At 41.4% G+C, this 23,143-nt stretch overlaps 2 protein-coding genes across 6 annotated transcripts in view; one reads left to right on the forward strand and one right to left on the reverse strand.

Moving 5' to 3' along the window:
• CEP85L (centrosomal protein 85L) overlaps window positions 1-3,781 on the reverse strand; it is a 256,166-nt gene extending 252,385 nt beyond the window's left edge. Inside the window, exons 1-2 of the mRNA XM_078369983.1 lie at window positions 3,742-3,781; window positions 2,129-2,189 (exon numbers count right to left, since the gene is read on the reverse strand). The gene's annotated coding sequence lies outside the window, so the exon portion shown is untranslated. The remainder of the gene's footprint in view (window positions 1-2,128; window positions 2,190-3,741) is intronic.
• LOC128931813 (zinc finger protein 415-like) overlaps window positions 1-23,143 on the forward strand; it is a 118,177-nt gene that overhangs the window by 44,814 nt on the left and 50,220 nt on the right. For 3 of the 5 annotated variants that reach the window (XM_078369985.1, XM_054254369.2, XM_078369986.1), the window contains one exon: window positions 13,813-13,947. The exons of 1 other annotated variant lie outside the window; for it this stretch is intronic. In XM_078369985.1, coding sequence (XP_078226111.1) covers window positions 13,813-13,947 — 135 coding nt within the window. Of the gene's footprint in view, window positions 1-1,955; window positions 2,801-13,812; window positions 13,948-23,143 lie in introns of those variants that run through there. One more of the 5 variants, XR_013534503.1, reaches the window with a different exon arrangement.

Consider the following 23,143-nt stretch of genomic DNA (forward strand, 5'->3'; position numbering starts at 1 on the left):
TGTTGATATTCTGAAAGCAGAAACCCTATAAGACTAAAACCCACTCTAAAATATTCTAAGAATGCCTAGCCAGAACTGGAATTGGCAAGCTATGAGTTTTCCTTCTAGAATCAAGCCCTTTGGAGATGTTAGGTCTTCTGCAAGTTTCAGAAAGTTTTAATATAATTTCAACTTTTATCTTAGGGTAACCTCAACTGATGAAACATATATTTGAACCTCCTGAAATTTTTATGTTATGTACCACTTACTTTAAAAAACTGAAAATTATACAAAATCTGCACTGTCTTCCAGTATTCACTTCTCTTTTAACTTTCTCCTCTCAACTTGAGATATCAGCCAACATCAACATGTCATATTTTCTTTTCTTACATTTTTGAACACTTCTTTTCTTACATCTTGAACATTTGTCATATTTTCATTTCTTACATTTTTGAACATAACATTCTTATATTTTGAACATTAATTCTTTTTTCCTTTTCATCCACCTCATCAAAAATTTCTTACAAGAAATTTTACTCTCCAATCATAATCCCCTCCTCTTCCACTTGTCATTTAGCTACTCTTCCCACACCACAAAAAGACTCTCACTTTGTGATTCCAGTCCTGGAATTCTTTCCCTATTCACTGCTTCCCTACCCCATGGAGCTCTCATGAGCCATCCCTTTAACCACCCTCTTCAGTATCTTAGTTCCCTTGCCCCTCATTGGCCTGGCAAATCCCCAACCTTGCGTGAATTCATCTCCATGTCTCCCTGTCTGAGCCCAGGCTATCTCTCCTGGAAAGAGAACACACTCTGCCATGGATGCCATTCCAACTCTGTGACTCCAAGCACTGGTCCCTCCAGGCTGTTGCCAGCAGGCTGTTCCCTCTTGTGTTTCCTTGTCATATTTCTTCTCATCTGGTTTTTTTTTGCCAGCAGGCTGTTCTTGTGTTTCCTTGTCATATTTCTTCTCACCTGGTTTTTTTTTTTTTTGAGACAAGATCTTACTCTGTTACCCAGGATGGAGTGCAGTGGCACGATCTCAGCTCACTGCAGCCTCAACTTCCCAGGCTTGGACTATCCTCCTACCACCTCAGCCTCCTGATTACCTGGAACTACAGGCATGTAGCACCATGCCAAGCTAATTTTTGTAGAGATAAAATTTCTTCTTTGATGGAATCAAAGTCCTGGGCTCAAGCGTTCCTCCCACCTCGGTCTCCCAAAGTGCTGGGATTATAGCCATGAGCCACGGCACCTGGTCTTACCTCATGCTTTTTAGCTCCTCATTCTATTCAACAATCAGATAGCACCATAACTTACTAAACTACTTTCTTTTTATTAAACTTCATTTTTTGTTACTACAAAGAATGTGCTAATGAGATGCTTACGCATTTATTTTTGTTTATATATCTAAGTATTTCTGTAGGATACATAGAAATTTTTAGGTAAAATGGCTTGAAATTTTTAGGCATAGGGACTTTATACTTTTTGCTTGTAAATGTATTTAAATATATGCAAATTTATATGTATTAAAATAGGCAAAATATGTAAAACCTTAATCCACAGAACAGCAAATCTGAACCAACAAACATATATAAAAATATTCAAGCTCACTTATAGCCAGGAAAATAAAAATTAAACATTCCAATATTACTTTATAGCTACTAAACTGGCAAAAATCTAAAAGACCAATAAAACCTGTTACTGGTGAAAATACGGGAGAAAGAGTTGCTTTTGGGTTTTTTTTTTTTGGTGGAGGAAGCAATCTGGCAACACCTGCTAAAATTTAAAAACATATAGAGACTTCAACCAACAAGGTACTGACTCTGAGAGTTCAATCCTATAAAATAGAAGGCCAAAACATCAGAATATATGGACAAAGATATCTTTGGTAACATTCATTTCTTTCTGCAGAAATTTAAAAATTTCTTCCTGCAAAAATTTAAGTTCTGACTATGTTACCATCACTTCACAGATGAATTGGGCACAGGTCCTGCCCTTACGTTACTCCCAGCCTGTCTGGAGACAGATGGGTACACAAGCAGCTGGAGTTCAGGAGAGGTGTCTAGGAGCAACCTGGGCCTGGGATGGAAGGCTGCAAAGACTTCACTGAAAAGCAAATTTGTGAGACTGTGAAATACATCATACCTTGGATTCAGTTGTGTGGATTAATACACGGCCTTGGATTAAGTTGTGTGGTCCAGGATAGCTGATTAGAGATGGGGAAAAGAGAACCCATAAACTTGTCAAGAAACAAAATTGTGTTAATAAAAGTCACAGGTATGCTAATTACTCTAGTGGCAGTGGAGACAGAATATGAGATGCATAATAAAAAAAGAAATTACTTTTTGGGAAGAGAATCAAAAGAGTCTATTATTAAATGGTAGCCAAAATGTTGTTTTTCTCATATGCCTGGCACAGAACACCCTCTTGAAAGCTATTTGTTGAATCAATAAAGTATGACATGGGAACAGCATATGAAAAGGTTTACCTCAGATAAACCTGAATTCAGTCAATAATCTCACCTAGTTAACATTTTTCTTTGAATAGACTTTTCTGCTTCCTTCCTTCTTCCCTTCCTCCCTCCTGTTTCTCTATCCTTTTTCAAGAGAAAGAAAGACTCTGGTCAAATAGGGGTTCTAAATCCTGCTAACCTCACTTTGACCCTGTTATTTCACCATTTAATGACAAGGCAAAACCATCAGCTCTTAAATCATGAACTTTAAATACCAAAAACAGAGTTGAGCAATTTTTAAAATATGAATATTATATAGAAAAAGAATGACTAACACTAAAAGCAAACAAACAAAACAGACAATTCACAAGAGCAGCACATCAAGATGAAGGCACATTTATCCCAACTGCTGTCATTTAAGGAAGACCCATGAGGGTGGGTTCTCTTATGGGAGGGTAGGGACCTCCATGAAATCATGAGAACATTCCTGGAGTCTAGTGCTGCCTGGCATTGCTCCCACATCAACAGCAAAACAACTGCATAGCAACCTACATTTGCCCATTTCCTCACTCATTACTGTTTGTCCAGAGGAAATACCCCTGCCAGTCCCTGTCTGCTTTGTAAAGTATGTCAAACAGGAGTTGAGTGTGTACGCCAGATTGGGGAGCGACACATGCTGGCATTTCACAGCGCATGCGGCTTTCTGGAGCGCTGCCTTTTGGCAACAGAACAGCTAGAGCTCCTCTCCCCTCCCCCATTTCCTCTCATGAAGACAACCGGTAACAGCAATTGGCGTGTGTGTGTGTGTGTGTGTGTGTGTGTGTGTGTGAGCTCCCAGTTGGCCAAGTACCCTTTACATCCAGTGACCTGTTTAATGAATAATAGGAAAGAGTTTCCAGCTTATTTTCTGCATTCTCAGAAGGACACAGAGTTCACAGTAAAAGCAGAGAAACAATCAGTTCTAAAACAAAGAAAAACCACCCTAAATGCTGCTCTGCAAAGACCATTTGCCATCTGTTCCCTTGCCCCTGGCAGGGCTGCTTATCGGGACTCCTGCAAGCACACCATCATAGCAATCCAGCAAGCACACTATTACAGCAATCTAGATCAGCGTACTTTTCCTCTGTTCCAGTGGGTGTTTCCTTGAACTTTCCCATCTGCTTCTAAGCAAGATGTATACAATATTATCTATAAAATAAGACTAGCAAATGACTCCCAGTGAATAAAAATAAGCCAGGGTGCAGTTTGTCATCATCTTTAAGATTAAAAAAACGGAAAACGCTCCACAATTGGAGAAACAACTCACTTTTTCAAACCTCCGCAAGGAACGTCTTCAAATGATAGGCAGGAAATGGGTATGTGGGGGTTAAGTTAAACTCAAGTAAACTCAAGTGGCAAGAGCATGATCCAGCCCCATCATGCATATTCATAACAGGCAACCTGAGCTTCTGTGTAAAACCACAGTGTGACTGTGTTTCCTGCACACACTTTGCATCCCACACAGCCAGGATACACTGCAGCACTGGAGAAGCCCAATGCCTTGCTTTATAACATGACTCAGAAGAACCATAATTGTTCATTGACAACTTAACCTTCACATTGACTAGATTTTCTCCATAGGCCTTATGACAGCTCAAGAAGGATCTGTCGGGATGCAGTTTGAAAGACATCATTGTACAAGTGTGAATCTCAAGGCTTTGGCTACAAAGAAGCAAAAATGGAATATGGTTATTTATTTTTAATAAAGCCTTGGGCATTTATTACTAATACTCTAATGGAGAAATAGGTCAGTCTCACCAACATAGGACAATAATAACAGTCTGTATAATGTTTTTCTTCTCAACAGACTTTCTATAACAAAATACCTATAGTTTCTGTTGCTAGAAAATATAAACCAAAGGCAGTGGGATTTGGGTGGCATCAATAGTATAGTGGTGAACATAACTGCTTTTCAGCAGAATTTGGGGAGGCATGTACTGGGTTTTTCATTCATTCACTCAACAAATATTTATTAAGTGCCGCTATGTGCCAAGTATTGCCCTGGGCAGTTGGAAAAACCACAATGAACAAAACACAAAAGTCCCTGCATCATGAAGCCTATGATTGCTGAGTGTTTCAGCCTGCCATGCTCCTCCAGAGAGAAAGAACACCTTATCATGTGCCTGTCATTAAAGGACCTGAACCTTTCTGTTCAATTTCTTTCAAATGCCCTCAATGACTCTGTCAGTGAAGTATGTATGTGTGCCCATATGTGCTGTTTGAAAGAGAGAAGAGAGAGGGAAAGAAAGCAACCCTGAAACACGATTCAGAAAGTGATAGAAAGATTTACCTTTATGATTAGGAAAGCCTCAAAGACATGAGTACAGAGACTCAAAAGAACACTAGTGCAGACAGAAAATCTATTTGTTCTGTTAGGAAGATGCAAAATATTATCAAGATGTCAACTCTTGGCTGGGTGCAGTGGTTCACGTCCATGTAATCCCAGCACTTTGGGAGGCCAAGGTGGATGTATCACCTGAGGTCAGGAGTTCAAGACTAGCCTGACCAACATGATGAAACCTATTTCTACTAAAAAAAAAAAAAATACAAAAAATTAGCCAGGTATGGTGGTGCATGCCTGTAACCACAGCTGTTTGGGAGGCTGAGGCAGGAGAATCACTTGAACCCAGGAGGAAGAGGCTGCAGTGAGTTGAGACCATGCCATTGCACTCCAGCCTGGGCAACAAGAGCAAAACTCTGTTAAAAAAAAAAAAAGTGTCAACTCTCCCAATTTAAGATATAAATTTGATATATAACAAAAATTTCATAATGGTCTTGTGAACTAGATAAGCTGATTCACAGCTTATCTTATCAAAGAAAAAATCTGAGGGGAAAAACATAATGAGGGAGGAACTAGCCCTACTAGATGCTGAAATATAAAGCTTTGATAACTAAAATGGTGTACTAACTCATAAACAGACAAAACAGTGGAATGGAATGAAACACTGGGGAATAATTCCAAATCCATTTGGGAATTAAATATCTGATCAACATGGCACATTGCCCATAGGTCTGTTGACCTCAGCAGCACTGTCAGTCATGCAGCGTGGTCCTTCTCCTCCTTCTCATTAGGAGGCTTGGAGCTAACCAGAGGCTCTGGGGTCAGGAGTAAGAAAGAACACTGGGCTTAGATGGCTAAACACTGAAGCACGAACCTTGCTCTACCACCTGTAGCTTGGTGACCTTGAACACATAGCTTAACTGTGTTGAGCTTTGGTTTCTTTGCCTATAATATGAGGATAATGAAATCTATTGCAAAGAATTATTGTGAGGATGAAATAAGTTTATATATATATATATATATGAATCTACCTAACAAATATCAAGTACTTAACAAAATTAACATGCTCTAATTATATAGCTTAATAGGCATCTCAGCTCCAGGTTGATAGTTTCACAACTTGTCTGTCTGCAAACGGAAATTGCTTTCTAAAAATCTCAAATCCCCTTTCATTTTTTTTGCCATTCAACATGTAAATAAGATTTAGAAAAAAGGAAGAATTATTTTCAAACTCAGATTTAGAGTCAATGATTTCCTTACAGAGGAAAGTCTTTATAAATAAGATCAAGTTGTTGAGTGGGTGGATGAAATCCAGCAAGAGAAGTTTCAGTTACATAGCACAGGAAAGGATCTTCTGACTTCAGTGTTTTAAAGGAAGATGTGGAGGTTTTTAAAGATGACCCTTGCCAGGGGCGGTGGCTCACGCCTGTAATCCCAGCACTTTGGGAGGCTGAGGCAGGCAGATCACAAGGTCAAGAGATCGAGACCATCCTGGCCAACATGGTGAAACTCCGTCTCTACTAAAAATACAAAAATTAGCTGGGCATGGTGGCGTGCACCTGTAGTCCCAGCTACTTAGGAGGCTGAGGCAGGAGAATGACTTAAGCCAAGATCGCACCACTGCACTCCAGCCTGGCGCCTGGTGACAAAGCAAGACTCTGTCTCAAAAAAAAAAAAAAAAGGTGACCCTGGACTAAGCATGAGCTGATGGAAACCTGACCTGTGGGTAGAGACTGCCCGAGGCTCGGGTGCGGTACCAAAATGGAGAGCCCGCTCTTGTACAAAAGAAGCTTGAATAATTTATGGTGAGAGAAGAGGTACTAACAAAATTACATGTAAACTTTTCATTTCCACCTTTGGTTATATTGTATGATTCAATGCCTAAGGGATCAAAGGACGTTGAAGAGAGTGTGGGAAATCACATATACTCTTAGAAAACTTTATGACAAAGGACAATCTTGGGCAGTGTTAGAAAGGGATGAAGTGGATCACTTGGTGGAAAATGGCAGGCAGAAGAGTATGTGGGTGCCTCAGAAGTGGATGTGGTTAAAGGAAGGAACAATAAGGGGTTTTATGGCTGTAGTAAGGCATACAAGACAATGAGATGAATAATAAGCTGACAGAATGCTTGCTGAATAACCCCAATTTAAATTGGTTAGGCAAGTGATGAAAAGAATGTTTGCTGCTGGCCAGGATGGTTGAACTAAAAAAGCTAGATGCAAGATATCAAGGAGGCTATTTCCATTGTCTTACTAACAATGCTTAGGTCCAACCTGGTCTGAACCTGTGAGAACAGAGAAGGCGTACAGCTTTGAAAATCCTGTAGGACAAGGAATTATGGAATTGGTGACTTTCTGGACAAAATGACAGAGGGGAAAGGTTTAAAAAGGTTAGGAGCATAGAAGGCTGACAGGAGGATGGAGCCATTGTCAACAAAGGGAACTTCAGAACTGCTAAGTGTTTGTAAGGAGGACAAGGAGAGAAATTAAACCTAATTTTGGCTGCATTTGGCGGTAGATGACAACAAACATAATAACCCAAACTGCATCAGAAACAGAATCAATATTTTAAATATAATAAATTCAGAATTCTTAACAAAAGAATATTGTGCTGTTTCTTTTGCCATGGGACCAAAATTTTTCCCATTTATAATAGGCACAAAATATATTTATGAAAGTCATATTTATCACTGACCTACGTCTTCTGTAAGGAAAATGTATGTTACAGACACCAAAAAGAGAGTATCTCCTCCCAACCACTCCATGATAGAGAAAATAGCAGAGGAGCACATTTTTGACAGTCTTGCTAACAAGGGTAAACATTTCATGCAGTATCATCAGCTCCACCATCTGTCTTACCCCAAGTCCACCAGCTGCTAAAATAATGAATTTTCTTTAGGTCATCATTTTGGTCTTTTCTTGAACACTGGTTATTGAAATGGTGAGATGTTACTAGGTCGTTGTGTGGACTATGAGATAGATGTCAGAGATGGGGGCCACAGAGGGTTGTGATGTGAATATAAAATATACATAATCAGTGCCTATGTCACAATGTTTCATAAGAAAATCAACATCATTATTTTATCATTCACACCTCATTTGTTATAAATGGATTAATTATTCTCCCAATTCACCAGGTTTGGTTTTGAATAATCCTCAGGTTTCCTTTCCACCAAGGACATGTCCTTAAAGAATTTGGATAATTTTCGTAACAATATATTATAGTTTTAAACATACTGAGCAGCAGAACTTTTATTTTTCTAAGGAGAACATCAAGTTATTAAACAGTCAATATCCATGAAGGTCTTTCTCGTCTTATTTGAATTTTCGGGGATTGATGGAAATTATGTCATTCTCTGTGAACCTCTGAAAAGCCTGTGGAAATGAAGCCAAGTCCAAAAGAGGTCCCAGCATCTTCTGAGCACCCACGGAAGAGTACAGCTGCCTGATGTGATTACATATAAGAGTTAACATTATATGCTGTTTGATATGCTTTTAAAAACATTAACGACACTTTGTATTACATAAAAGCAAAGGCTTTAGAGTCAGACAGGTCTGGGTCTGAATCTTGCTGAATGATCTTCAACAGATTACTTAGCCCCTCCAAGACTCAGTTGAAACATTTGTGAAATAGATGTAATACATATCTTAAGATATTGTTATGAGGGGAAACGATATGATATGTGTAAAGAATTAGCACAGTGCCTAATGTATAGTAAGTGCTCAAAAGTAGTAGGCAATAATTATACTATTGGAAATGATAATAATTGCCTTACCTTATAGAGTGTAATTACCGGAGTGGGTAAGAAGGCACTGCAGAGTTAGTAATGACTAACGGCTAGTTTAGTTAATGAGCTAACCGCCAGTTCATACCTGGCTAGTGTATCCCAAAATGGAATTTCTAACTCTTACAACATAAATAGCATCAGCAAGTAAGACACTGAGGAGTCAAAATGCCACCTGGGTATGTATTAGTCCATTCTCGCACTGCTATAAAGAACTGCCGGAGACTGGCTAATTTATCAAGGAAAGAGGTTTAATTGACGCACAGTTCTGCATGGCTTGGGAGGCCTCAGGAAACTTAACAATCCTGGCAGAAGGTGAAGGGGAAGCAAAGACCTTCTTCACATGGTGGCAGAAGAACTAGCAAGAGCAGGGAAAACTGCCTTATAAAACCATCAGATCTCATGAGAACTCACTCACTATTACGAGAACAGCATGGGGGAAACTGCACCCCGATGATTCCATTACCTCCCACCAGCTTCCTCCCTTGACACATGGGGATTATGGGGATTACAATTCAAAATGAGATTTGGGTGGGGACACAAAGCCAAACCATATGAGGATATAAGGCTCCTGAATGAATACTTTCAGCAGAGCATCTATGATTTTAGTGAGTTTGATTTTAACCCTGACAGCCTATTGATTAAGCTATCTTTTTTTCTATCAGGATCCTAGGATCTTCTTCTATAGATACTCATTGTCTTAGGAATCTCCAGATAAACAGATTCCACAACTTCCCTTAATACCCTATTTCTGTGCTTAGTAATTGTCCCTCTTAATAAATCTTCTGAGCTAATCTGAATTCCTTGTGTTCTAATGTAAGGCCAGTCATCTCACATTTAATTCAGATCTTTTTGATACCTATATCACTATTGAACCAAATTGCAGTTAGAAATACTGACAAATGTGTTATCATGGAGTTTTCAGCATGAGCATATGCTTTTGACAATCAACTGTGATGGGTTAACATGCCAGAGAGCATCATTGTTGATGTAATCAGAGACATATTAACAGTGTTCTCTTAAAGGCACAGCCCCAGTTCATCTTTGACAATTGTTACACACTGACTTGTGTGACATGAATCAGAAATAAGCAGCATTTTAAAAGCCAGCAAAATAAAAGGAACAACATCTAAGTTATCTTCAGCAGAATTTTCTGCTGCTCTGTCCAAGTTGCATCCCAGAGATCTGGTTTTCAGGGTATTGGCTCATTCTCTTTATTTTATTTTATTTATTTAACTTTTTTTTGGAGATGGAGTCTCACTCTGTCGCCCAGGCTGGAGTGCAGTGATGCAATCTCCACTTACTGGAATCTCTGGCTCCTGGGTTCCAGCAAAACTTCTGCCTTAGCATCCCAAGTAACTGGGATTGCAGGTGCTTGCCACCACATCTGGCTAATTTTGGTATTTTTAGTAGAGATGGGGTTTCACCATATTGGCCAGGCTAGTCTCCAGCTCCTGACCTCAGGTGATCACCCCAGCTCAGCATCCTGAAGTGTCGGGATTGCAGGTGTGAGCCACTATGCCAGCCACTATACTTCTCCTTAGAAGGTACTACTTCCTGGTCTGGTTTCTTGGATGGTTCAGCTTTTTAAGTCATGTCCAGAATTAATCAAAAGCAAAAAAACCAATTAATCTCTTGGAGTCAAAGTCCAGGTGCAAGTGACTTTTCTTTCTTTGTGTGTCGGAGAAGTACCAGTCCAAGTGCCACTGTGTTGTTCAGGAGATTTGAAAAGCGGTGCTGAAAAGGGACTCAAGTGGAACCATCGCATGTGCCCGGCCATCTTACCAGCAAAGCCCGTGTGCCACCAAAGACCCTGAAGCTTTCTGTGTAAACTAGGTCGGAGTTCCAGAAGTGTGTTCTTTGAACATGATCTCTGGAGTACCGTTCCACTACCAAAAAGAAAAAGTGGTAAAACCGTGCAGAAAACATAGAGTACAGAGGTGGATTGACCATAAACTGAGGAAGTGTAAGATTTATTCATAGAGGTCCCATTCAAAACTCTACAGGTATATTTGTGATTTGTGTTCTTGGAATCACATGTTCCTGGGCCGCTCTCAAACCCACTTTGCTCTTCTATAGAACAGCACTGAATATACCTTGCCTGTACCTAGTGTTCCTTTACTTAAAAGGGCCACCAATCCCAGTACTTTGGGAGGCCAAAGTAGAAGGATCACTTGAGCCCAGGAATTTTAGACCAGCGTGGGCAACACAGCGAGACCTCATCTAATTTTTTTAAAAAAGGGAAAAGGCAAAAAATCAGCTTCAGGACCCCCAAATCTGGATCCCACCCCTGACTTTGGGAGTTTGTTTATTAAACTCATATGTCCTAAAGTAAAGACTTCTGCCTAATTTCATTTAAGATAATGTTTCCTCTTGAGTGGTAGTAGGACAGCACTCTCTCTCTCCTAGTGAGCAGCCTGTCACTCAGAAGGAAGATGACAGGTGAGAGGTCACAGCAGTCCTCATATCACCCAGCTTCTCTCAACCCCACAGGTCCGTATGCCTTCCCCCCAGCCCCTGCCTCTCTAGATATTCTTTTCTTAAGGACATTTCATCTGGCAGGTGAGCAGGACTCAAAGTTCCCATTTCAGTTCCCCAGACATCCTTTGGAAGTGGGTGTCCTTTCCAGAGCTTTTACGTCACCTCCTTGTCACTCTCAATTAGAATCTGCTGGGCACTGCCTGAGCTCCCAGGCAGGACTGGGTCCTTTAGGACATAAAGAGAAATGGAAAAGGAAACTAGGAAGAAGAGCAGAGGCAGACACGTTGACATTGTATTTATGCCAACGGAACACAAAATGGGTGTGAGTATAACACAGAACCTGGAGTTCATAAATTTTTGTATGGGAGTGAATTGACACTTTTTTCTTAGAATTCCAGTTTAGGAGAAGAAATGAGGCCCTAAGCTTCTTGAAAAGAAATAACTGCCTTCTTCTGCCCACCAGACCTGTTCTGGATTCCTGAAAGGAAAGAAAGGTTGCGGGGTCGGGCCTGGTTAATACTTGTATGGGAGAGAGAAGAAAGGCTTGTTCTTGGGCTTCCCACTGCCCACCAAATGTATCCTACTTACCCTACCTCTACAGAGTGACTTGTCCGAACCTCAGAGCAAAGACTTGGTGAGAGGTGGGGACATGGAAGCCTGTGGCATAAATGGCCAGGACAGTTTTTCTGTGTGATCAGCATGGGTCAGTCGCCTCCAAACATATGCTTTGGAAGTCCCTGTTGTGGTGAAAAGAGCCCCACATGGAGTTCAGAGGGCATCTGGAGTCATAGCCCTGCTGATTCTATGCCATATTATGCTTACTGATTCTATGCCATTTCCTGGACTCCTCTGAGACCCAGTTTCTCCCTGTTCATAACAAGATCGTGACACCCGTTTTTCATTCACAGTGCTCAATCATTGTGGCACCTGAGTTCATGATGAGTTGAGTGTCTGGGTCAAGGACATGGGGTGTTCCGCAAGCATTAAACATGAACCTCCCATGGGGGCTGTGCGTTGTCGGTCCACCTCCCCGCCCATCGCTCAAACCGGGTCTTGTCACATTTGCTTCCTCCAGCTCTGATTTCATAGCTCAGGGCAGCTGGAGGTCACAAGGCCCCTAGGCACCATCCAGCCTCTGATGTCCAGCGTGGTTCATATGTGCTTTTGGCCCAAGTGCCTGCAGGGGCATGAGGCAGCTGGAGGTTTGGCTCAGTGGATACAAGAAGGAACACGAAAGGAGGGTTGTTTTGGTTTGGAGTTTAAATTGTCTCCCCTTTGTTCTTTCACTCAAGAAAGGCTTTGAGTCTGGGCTTATCCTCCCGGCTGATTTCTTGTCTGACTCCACTGTTTTTGTTCTTGTCTCACATGGTTAATGTTCTTAATTTCATTTCGCTTTATGTTTTTCCTTCTGAACTCTCATCTCATCCTCTTCTGATTGATCTCCTTGCTCCACATTCCCATCCTTTCCTCCTTTCTGTCGCCTCAAGTCCTTTCGAAGGCCTCTGCACAGATAAGCAGATTCATCTTTCTCAAAACAGACAGCAACTCTGAGTGGGGAACCCCTTCATGCAAACATCTGCAGCTGCCCTGTGGGCCCCTCTAGCTCAGACTGTCTGACTGCAAAAATCCATCTTACACCACAAGCCAATGCACACACAGGTGTAGGTAGAAGAACTGCAAAAATATTTAGCCTTGAAACATGTGGTGGCTGCACCATATTTTCTGTTCCACATACTTTGATTTCTTTTTTTCGTTATTCTTTTCCTCCCTCTCTCCCTTCCTTCCTTCCCTTCTTCCTTCTTTTTTTCCTCCTCTTCCTTATAAGGGTCCTTATAAGTGAAGGAGGGAAGCAAAAGAGTCAAGATCAGAGAGATGTGATATGAAACACCAGCAGCCATTGCTGGCTTTGAAGATGAAAGGGGCCGCGAACAAACCAAGGAATGTAGGCAGCCTCTAGAAGCTAGAAAAAGTAAGAAAATGGATTCTCCCCTACCACCTCCAAAATGAACAGCAAGCCTGCCATTACCTTGACTTTGGCCCAGTGAGACTCATGTCAGATTCCTGACCTCCAGAAATGCAATACATTTGTGTTTTTTTGTTTTGTTTTATTTTTGAAGGAGTCTAACTCTATCGCCCAGGCTGAAGTGCAGTGACGTGATCTCAGCTCTCTGCAACCTCCACCTCCCAAGGTTCAAGCAATTCCCGTGCCTCAGCCTCCCGAGGAGCTGAGACTGCAGGTGCTTGCCACCATGCCTGGATAATTTTTGTATTTTTAGTTGAGATAGGGTTTCACCATGTTGGCCTGGCTGGTCTCAAACTCCTGACCTCAAGTGATCAGCCTCCCAAAGTGCTGGGATTACTGGTGTGAGCCACCGCGCCTGACATGTGTTGTTTTAAGCCACCTAGTTTGTGGCAGAATGTTTCAGCAACAATAGGAAACTAACAGAGATGTTTTCTTGGTCAATGACGTCGCATTATGAATTAGAACATTTCTAGTCCAGGGGCATTTTTCTTTAAAAACCTGGTTTTTTTTCTTCCAAGGCTGGTTCATGGTATTGTCCCCAGTCTGAGAAAGGAAGAGAGATCAGAGGTCTGGCCTCCTGAACAGCTATGCAGCCTGCCAACCTGCTGAACTTCCGAGACTCAGGCGGCTGACTGAACGCTAGAGAACAGGATGCATAGCTAATGCTGAGGAAAGTGGGGTTCCCTGGAGGGTGGTTCTGCTTCCTACTCAGCAAACATCACAAAACTCTGTCCACCTGCATATTGTAACTTTACCATTTTTACTAAAGGACAAAGGCAGTCACTGTACCTCAAGGGCTATGCTGACTCATCTAAAGGACTCTACAACTGCATTCTGGAGCAGAAGTTTCCTAGAGCTGATGATTGTGAGGAGAGCTTCATGGGATACAATGATGAGTGCTGTGGTAAGCCCCACCCAGATGAGCATGAGTTCATTCATTCCCCTTTAACCCCATCATGGTCAGATCCTATTCAATGACAATCAGGACTGCCATTGCTGGAACAATTGGTCTTGAGAAAACAACTTGAGCTCCCAGGACTTTGTTTCCCTCTCAATAAAATGCCAGCATTACCCAGTTCAGAGGCTGTAATGACAGCATCCACAGCAGGTACTTCCCCAAAGTTCTTGAAGGAGAACTGTGTAAGGATTTCTTTGCAGGTGTTTTAGATTCTCTCTCTCTCTCTCTCTGTGGTGAAGCCCAGGGTTCTTTGCACCCTCCCCTCTGGACTTGAAGTGGATACCATATAAAATTACATCATATTTCATAGACAGAACACTGTTTTGATGATGGGGTCTTCTCACTAGGGTCAACGGCTTCTCTCTACTCAAGCTCCTTCTGTCTGGGAAGCCAGGTAGGAGCACACAGCATTTGTTGATTACACCAGAGAAATATTAGGGATAGATGTTTTGCCAAGATTTTTCCTTCCAGAGCAGAGCACGAAGTGCTTCCACCTCAAAATAGGTTTGTGTTGTGGGTTTATAAATTCTGACATGCACTGTGGTCTTTAGGGTGCTAGATTCTTTACTACTAACAGTCTTCCTATTTTTGAGAAGCTGCTTGTAATACAAACAACCCTGAAGCTTAATGTTTCTAGAATGGACGACTCAACTTTATCGTGAATCATGGTCAACCAGTTGATGAGACCATGGTCCTCATTGCCCTAAGCCATGCCCTATGCAACCTTGAGCCAATCCTGACTTAATGCAGGAGGGGTGTAAACTTTAGCCCCACATTCTAGAAGTCAGCCTCAGTCGGCCTAGCCAGACGACCTCTGTGGGAATAACCAGCATTCTGAGTGCTAAGAATTTTGCCTTTGAACCTGCCAAATTTCCCAGTTACTTGAGGCTCAGGGCCTTGCCTTGATTTTGCTAATCTCCCCCCTTGGGATGACCATCCTAACCATAAACACTAACAACTTTCCCCGATACCTTCTCCCTGCCTAAGTCCTTGTTGGATCACAGAATACCACCACCCACCAGAATTCCATGTTGGGACACCCTGCAGCCTTGCAATGAACCGCACAGTGCTCGGTGCTGACTTGCGGGTTAGCCCTACCCTGCTACCTGTTCTGCTGACTGCATTTTCTCTTGGAGCCCAATTCCCCAGCCCCTCCAAAGCTGTCCATCCCACTGTAGTTATGCCTGGCCATCTCCCAAGATATGTCAACTATTGATAGATCAACACTGTAGAAGCCAGAAAATCTTATTAGAGTGAATTGTTAATTAGGATAGGAACTCTTGGAATGTAGCAGCAAGCAGAGCCATCAGGGTTTGGGCAGTGGAGAATGTGTAAGCATCACATTAGGGAATTACTCTCTGAGCAAAAGATAAAATGAGATGCCTCAAACCGAACAGAAAAGAAATGATTGCTGATTTTACAAAAACTGGAAGATTTTAAATTTATTTCTGCTGTTGTTTTTGTCTTTATACATTTTTAAATTATTTTTACTGTGACAAAATAAACAGATAATTTATCATCTTAACCATTTTTAAGGGTACGATTCAGTGGCATCAGGTATGTATATTCACAGTGCTATGCAACATCACCACCAGAACTCTTTCTGTCTTGGAAAACTGAAACTTTGTATCAATTAAAGAATAAATCCTCCTTTGGGAGGCCGAGGCGGGTGGATCACGAGGTCAACAGATCGAGACCATCCTGGTCAACATGGTGAAACCCCGTCTTTACTAAAAATTACAAAAAATTAGCTGTGCACGGTGGCGCGTGCCTGTAATCCCAGCTACTCAGGAGGCTGAGGCAGGAGAATTGCCTGAACCCAGGGGGCGGAGGTTGCGGTGAGCCGAGATCGCGCCATTACACTCCAGCCTGGGTAACAAGAGCGAAACTCTGTCTCAAAAAAAAAAAAAGAAAAGAATAAATCCTCCTGTAGTCCCAGCTACTGGGGAGGCTGAGGCAGAAGAATTGCTTGAACCCAGGAGGTGGAGGTTGCAGAGAGCCGAGATCATGCCACTGCACTCCAGCCTGGGTGACAGAGTGAGACTCCATCTCAAAAAAAAAAAAAAAATTCTTATTTCTTCTCTTCCCCAGCCCCTGGCAACCATGGTTTTACTTTTTGTCTCTCTGAGTCTGACTACTCTAGGTACCTCATGTAAGTGGAATCATATAGTACTCGTCTTGTTGTGATTGGTTTATTTCACTTGATGTCCTTAAGGTTCATCCACATTGTAGCATGTCAAAATTTTCTTTTTTTTTTTTTAAGGCTGAATAACTTTTTATATCTACATATCTTTATATAGAGAGAGATATATAGAAAAATTATTCAGCTGTATATGTATATGTATATGTGTGTATATATATATATATATATATATATATATATCTCACATTTTGTTTATCCGTTCCTCTGTACATGAACACTTGAGTTGCTTCTACCTTTTGGATATTGTGAAAATGCTGCTATATACGCACATCATGCAAATATCTGTTCTAATCCTTGCTTTCAGTTCTTTTGATATGTACCAGAAGTGGGATTGCTAAGTCATATGGTAGTTCTATGTTTAGCTTTTTGAGGAACTGTCATGCCATTTTTCCATAGCAGTGGCACTAACAGCGTGCAAAGGTTCCAATTTTTCCACATCCTCTTCAACACTTGTTATTTTCTGGGTTTATCTTTTTAATAGTAGCCATCCTAATGGGTGTGAGGTAGAATCTTTCTGTTTTTTTTTCATAAATCCTCTGTAAGTTTCCATCCTCTGAAAATATTTGCCAGGGAAGATCTTGTCACCCCCGCTTCCCATAGATGAATATTATTCAAGTTAAAGGATATCACCTCTTTGTCCTCACTAATTTGTAGCTTGATAATATTTTTAACAATGAAAGTTTCCATCTATCTATATCTAGAGTTTAGTAAAGGCCTTATCAATAGCTATTAGGTAAAATATTAAATAAAGGTCTTAATATGAGTATTTGATGTTATTTATTTTCATGATATTATTTATATGAAAGTAGAAACAAGTTTGTCTTGTTTTACCTTTCTTCAGAATCCCAGAAAATTTATTTTCAAATGTGATGACATATTCCATAGGGATGCAAAACCCCCAAATTTTTAAGGTATCTGAGGGCTTTTAAGGAAATATCTAAGTCCTTAGAAATGTGAGAGAGATCATAATTATTAATAAGCATTACTTAAATTATTCCACTAGCAAAGCATTTTAATAAATAAAGACATATTAAAAAATTACTAGTGAAACATATCTAAATCTTTGTATATAATCTAGTAAGAATATAGTGACTAAAAACATTACATGTAATTTATTTCAACTATTAATTTAAAATATCAATATTAATTCCATGTTATGCAAACAATTTATTTTTTTGAAACCATGTGATTGTGTTTTTTTAAAAAGGTCCTAAATTGCATAAGAGTAAAATAAATTATTTTTATTTTTCGTATGCATACATATATATGTTTCTGGGGATAGGGTTGCAAGGGATGGAGTTTCACTCTTGTTGCCCTGGCTGGAATGCAATGGCACTATCTCAGCTCACCACAACCTCTGCCTCCGAGGTTCAAGCAATTCTCCCGCCTCAGCCTCCTGAGTAGCTGGGATTATAGGCATGCACCACTCCGCTCCGCTAATTTTGTATTTTTTTTAATAGAGACGGGTTTTCATCATGTTGGCCAGGCTGGTCTTCAACTCTTGACCTCAGGTGATGTGCCTGCCTCGGCCTCCCAAAGTGCTAGGATTACAAGTGTGAGCCACCGCTGTAATATATATGTATATATTTTTAAGAGACTGGGCCTTGCTCTGTCACCCAGGCTGGAGTGCAGTGGCATAGTCATGGCCACTTGAACTCCTGAGCTCAAGGGATCTTCCCATTTCAGCCTCCCAAGTAGCTGGAACTACAGGCAAGCAGCATCATGCCCAGCTACTTAATCCAAGCACTTTGGAGGCCAAGGCAGGTGGATCACCTGAGGTCAGGAGTTCAAGACCAGCCTGACCAACATGGTGAAATCCCATCTTTAAAAAAAATAATAATAAAAAATAAATAAAACAGTTTTTTTGTAGAGACAGGGTCTCACTCTGTTGAACAGGTTGGTCTCAAACTCCTGGCCTCAAGCGATTTTCCCACCCCCAACCCCAGCAAATACATTATATTCATGAAGTCAATATAATGACTTACCATTCTTTTATTGCTTTACCATTCTTTATTTCTGATGCCTTTCTGGTTTCATGTGAAACAAATCTATTCCTTATGCTTAGATGTTCTTCCTTCTAAAATTATCTAAATTCTACTCATCTTTCAAGACCTCGCTCGGGCCTTCCTCCACTTAAAGGTAGTCTTCAGGAGGGCAGGGATTCTTGTCGGTTTTAAGGCTCTGTGATCACTACTTACAAAGTACCCGGCACTAGGAGGTGCTCTATATATGTACATTGAATAAAAGAATAAATGAATGAGTGAATAAATGAATGAGTGTCTCAGATCTTATGGCTCACTCCCTCCTTTAAAATTCTACAGTATGTGACTGAGTGTCTATATAATTCATTTGACTCTTAACATATATGTTCTGTGGCAGGCATTTGTGTTGTCCACCAAATATTTCTAGTTCTCCTCGCAGCATATGGTAGAATCACACTTTCCCCCTCATTTGACGTTAGGTTATATGTGGTTATGCATTTGCTTTAGATAATGACATCTGAGCAGAAGCAACAAGTATAACATCTAGGAAGAAGCTGTAAGAACAATTGGGTGGGCCGGGCGCGGTGGCTCACACCTATAATCCCAGCACTTTGGGAGGCTGAGGCAGGCAGATCAGGAGGTCAAGAAATCGAGACCATCCTGGTCAACATGGTGAAACCCCGTCTCTACTAAAAATACAAAAATTAGCTGGGCCTGGTGGTGCATGCCTGTAGTTCCAGGTACTCGGAAGGCTGAGGCAGGAGAATTGCTTGAACCCAGGAGGCGGAGGTTGCAGTGAGCCGAGATTGCGCCATTGCTTGCACTCCAGCCTGGGTAACAAGAGAGAAACTCCGTCTCAAAAAAAAAAAAGAACAATTGGGTGATTCATGACTTCCTTTTTTCTTCCTTCAGTGATAGTAGAAGCCAGTGTCAGTAGGACACCCCCACTAGCGTGGCTTCCTGAGTGACTATAATGACTAAAACCCCCATGCCAATCTGAAACCATCATGTAATAAGACTGCAAAAAAACCTTTCTGTTATAATCCTCTGAAATGTAGTGGTTATTTATTTCTGCAGCATAACCTGGCTGTTCCTGACTAGTACACACTTTTAACCTGTATTTATCTGTTAATTTGTGTCTTCAGCTGGATCCCAGGTCCTTTGGAAAAAGTAACTATATCTTACAGTCCTTTGGTTTTCCTTTTTCCATTCCAATGCCTTAAACCTTGTAGATTCTTTATAAATGTTTACTGACCACTACCAATGGTGGTGATTATGATTATGATGAAGATGACAATAACATGAAGTCATTATCAAGTGTACCTAGGTTTGAAGCAACCACTTTGGCCTCTGTATTTTTTATTTTTTATTTATTTATTTTTTTTTAGACAGAGTCTTGCTCTGTCACCAAGCCTGGAGTGCAGTGGCGCGATCTCAGCCTACTGTAGCCTCTGCCTCCCAGGTTCAAGCAATTCTCCTGCCTCAGACTCCCGAGTAGCTGAGATTACAGGCACTGGCCACAATGCCCAGCTAATTTTTTTGTATTTTTAGTACAGATGGGGTTTCACCATGTTGACCAGGCTAGTCAAAGTGCTCAGATTACAGGTGTGAGCCACCGTGCCAAGCCTGATTTTTTTTTTTTTTTGAAACGGAGTTTCGTTACCCAGGCTGGAGTGCAATGGCGCGACCTTGGCTCACCGCAACCTCCGCCTCCTGGGTTCAGGCAATTCTCCTGCCTCAGCCTCCTGAGTAGCTGGGATTACAGGCACGTGCCACCGTGCCCAGCCAATTTTTTGTAATTTTTAGTAGAGATGGGGTTTCACCATGTTGACCACGATGGTCTCGATCTGTTGACCTCGTGATCCACCCGCCTCGGCCACCCAAAGTGCTGGGATTACAGGCTTGAGCCACCGCGCCCGGCCTTTTTTTTTTTTTTTTTAAGCTCAGTTAGAAACAGAAACAAATTCAAACGTGCTATGGTTTTGGGACTCATAAAACATGTACATTTTGATCATACATTCTCTGTACCCTCAGAAGTTCAAACAGAAAGCTGTATGTAAACAATACTGAGATTCTAGTCACCTTAATTTGAGAGCACAATTAAGAAGGCACCTCTTGCTTAAACATGGTCTTAATCTGTCACTCCCCTGCTTTAAAACATATTTCCTTCTCTATCTTGCTTTACGATGTCCAGTCCAGCATAGACCGGGATATGTTGAGACCTCTAGGGTGACTTTGTCAAAACTGTCTCTGTTCGATCCTTTTAGCAAATGAAAAACAAAAGCCATCCCTGAAGTCTGGCTTTGGGTGAGACTACATGGCTTGGATAGTGTTTCCCCTGGAAATGAAGTAGGATTTTCTCTATCAACTCATTTGTATGTCTTTGGACAAAGATTTTAATATTTGCCATATTTTTCTATAAGAACAACTGGGCTAAATCTAATTTATAATTGAAAAGCATGACAATCTTACTGGGGCTACTTCCTCAAGATTACTTAATCCTAGCCATTTACAGGACACCTAAAGAGTCCTGTACTGCACCACTTAAGAGTGAAGGAGAAGCAAGGTCAATCTTTGTGTTTGCTCCTCCCCAGCGTGAGCTGTTGCCACCCCTCCTGGCCTCTAATTCACTTCACAGTCATTGATGCTTTTCACCCTCTGCTCTTTCTCTCCAACCGGTCTATTTCCACTCATTCTCACAGCCCCAGGCTTGACATTTCTCCTTCCTTCTGACCTTGAGGAACCTCTCATCCTTTCTCAAATTACAATGCATATCTCAACAATGACTCCATATCCCTGTTCTCACTTTCTCTTTCCCTGAGTGCTTTTGAGAGGGAAGATAATTGAGGTATGCCACTCAGAGATCACTATCTTCTGCTGACACTGAACATCTCTTCAAAAGGATCAATGGGCAAAGTATGTTCAGAATAAAGACTGGAAGACGTGGTGAAGATCAGATAGAGGAGAGACTGAAGGCTGAGTTCATTCTGTAGAATCTGACTGGTGAAAGCTGAGATGAAATTAATTACTGTCATGCGAAGAGGTGGTCTTGTGAAGCGCAAGAGGGAAGGAAGTACAAGTCCTACTTCCTACTTAACCTCCAGATCTCTGCACATGATTTTCTAATTCCTATGCCAATCCCCTCTCCTTTTATATTCATCACCCTTAATTCTCTCTTTCTCTCGTTCACAATACATGAGCACATCCAAGCATCTCTACTTTGGAAATTCACTTTAGAAAAATACATTTTTCAGCACCTCCACCATTCCCACCCTAGTCCAAGCAGCCATAATATCCTACCTGAACTATGTGATCACCTCCAAACTAGTCTCTTTGTTTCTCCACCTTTGTCTCCTTGTTCTGTTCTCAACGCAACAGCCAGAATGGTCTTTTAAAAACAGAAGTCACATAATGTCACTCCTTTGCTCAAACAGTACATTCACAGCTCCCAAGAATGAAATTGCAAGCCCTAATGGAGGTTCCAAGGCTTTCCATTCTCTGTCCTCTGACGCTTTTCCAATCTCATCTCCTACTACTCCATTCCAGCCTCACTGATTCCTTGCTATTTCTCGAGCATTTCAAGTAAGATCCTATTTTAAGCCTTTGCAGGCACTATTTCCTCTGCTTAGAAAGGTGCTTCTCTAGATACCCACACAGACTATTGCCCAAATTAACTAAGCGACTGTAACAAAATTTAATTCAAGACTAGAATTTTATTTCTCCCTCATGTAAAGGTGGAGATGCCAGGTCAGCTCTGCCATCCTCAGTATGCGGTATCCTAGATTGGTTCAGTTGTCACCATATCCCAGTTAGCAGGAAAAAGGCATGTGCCTTGGGGAGATGACCTAAAAGTTGCACACATCACTTTTGCTCACATTCAAATTGGTTCAAACTTAGTCTGCGGCACATGTAGCTGCAAGAAGAGCTGGGAAATGCAATCATTTGCTCGGTAGAAACTCTGAAGGTTCTATTAATAAAAACAGTAAGAGGAAAAGGGTGCTGGAGGGTAGTAGCAGTCTCTGTTACAGCCCTTCCCTAATTCAGGATGCTGCTCAGATAATATTCTTATCGGAAAAATCACCCCTTTTCACCTTTCTGAAAATATCCTTTCACTGTAACTCTCTCTCTTTTTATTCTAGTTTTTTTTTTTTTTTTGTTCCTGGTAATATCATCAGTTGGTAAAGCATAGCTCTTTTTGTTTATTCACTGCTTCCCCTCACAAGAATGTAGACACCAGACACCCTGAATGCAGGGATTTCACTTCATTCACTGCTGTATCCCCAAGTGTCTGCAGCAGTGCTTGATACAGTAGGCATTTAAAAATATTTGTTGAATGGGCAGTGCACGGTGGCTCACGCCTGTAGTCCCAGCACACTGGGAGGCCAAGGCGGGCAGATAACTTGAAGTCAGAAACTCAAGACCAACCTGGCAAACATGGTGAAACCTCGTTTCTACTAAAAATTAAAATTTAAATTAAAAAAAAAATTAACTGCATGTGGTGGCAGGCTCCTGTAGTCCCAGAGACTCGGGAGGCTGAGGGAAGAGAATCGCAAGAACCTGGGAGGCAGAGGTTGCAGTGATCCAAGATCGCGCCACTGCACTCCAGCCCGAGCAACAGAGTGAGACTGGCTTAAAAATAAATACAAATGGCCGGGCGCGGTGGCTCACGCCTGTAATCCCAGCACTTTGGGAGGCCGAGGTGGGTGGATTACGAGGTCAAGAGAGCGAGACCATCCTGGTCAACAAGGTGAAATCCCGTCTCTACTAAAAATACAAAAATTAGCTGGGCTTGGTTGTGCACGCCTGTAATCCCAGCTACTCGGGAGGCTGAGGCAGGAGAATTGCTTGAACCCAGAGGTGGAGGTTGCGGTGAGCCGAGATCGCACCATTGCACTCCAGTCTGGGTAACAACAGCGAAACTCCATCTCAAAAAATAAATAAATAAATAAATAAATAA

The sequence above is a fragment of the Callithrix jacchus genome, chromosome 4 (assembly GCF_049354715.1).
Source record: "Callithrix jacchus isolate 240 chromosome 4, calJac240_pri, whole genome shotgun sequence".
Lineage (NCBI taxonomy): Eukaryota > Metazoa > Chordata > Mammalia > Primates > Cebidae > Callithrix > Callithrix jacchus.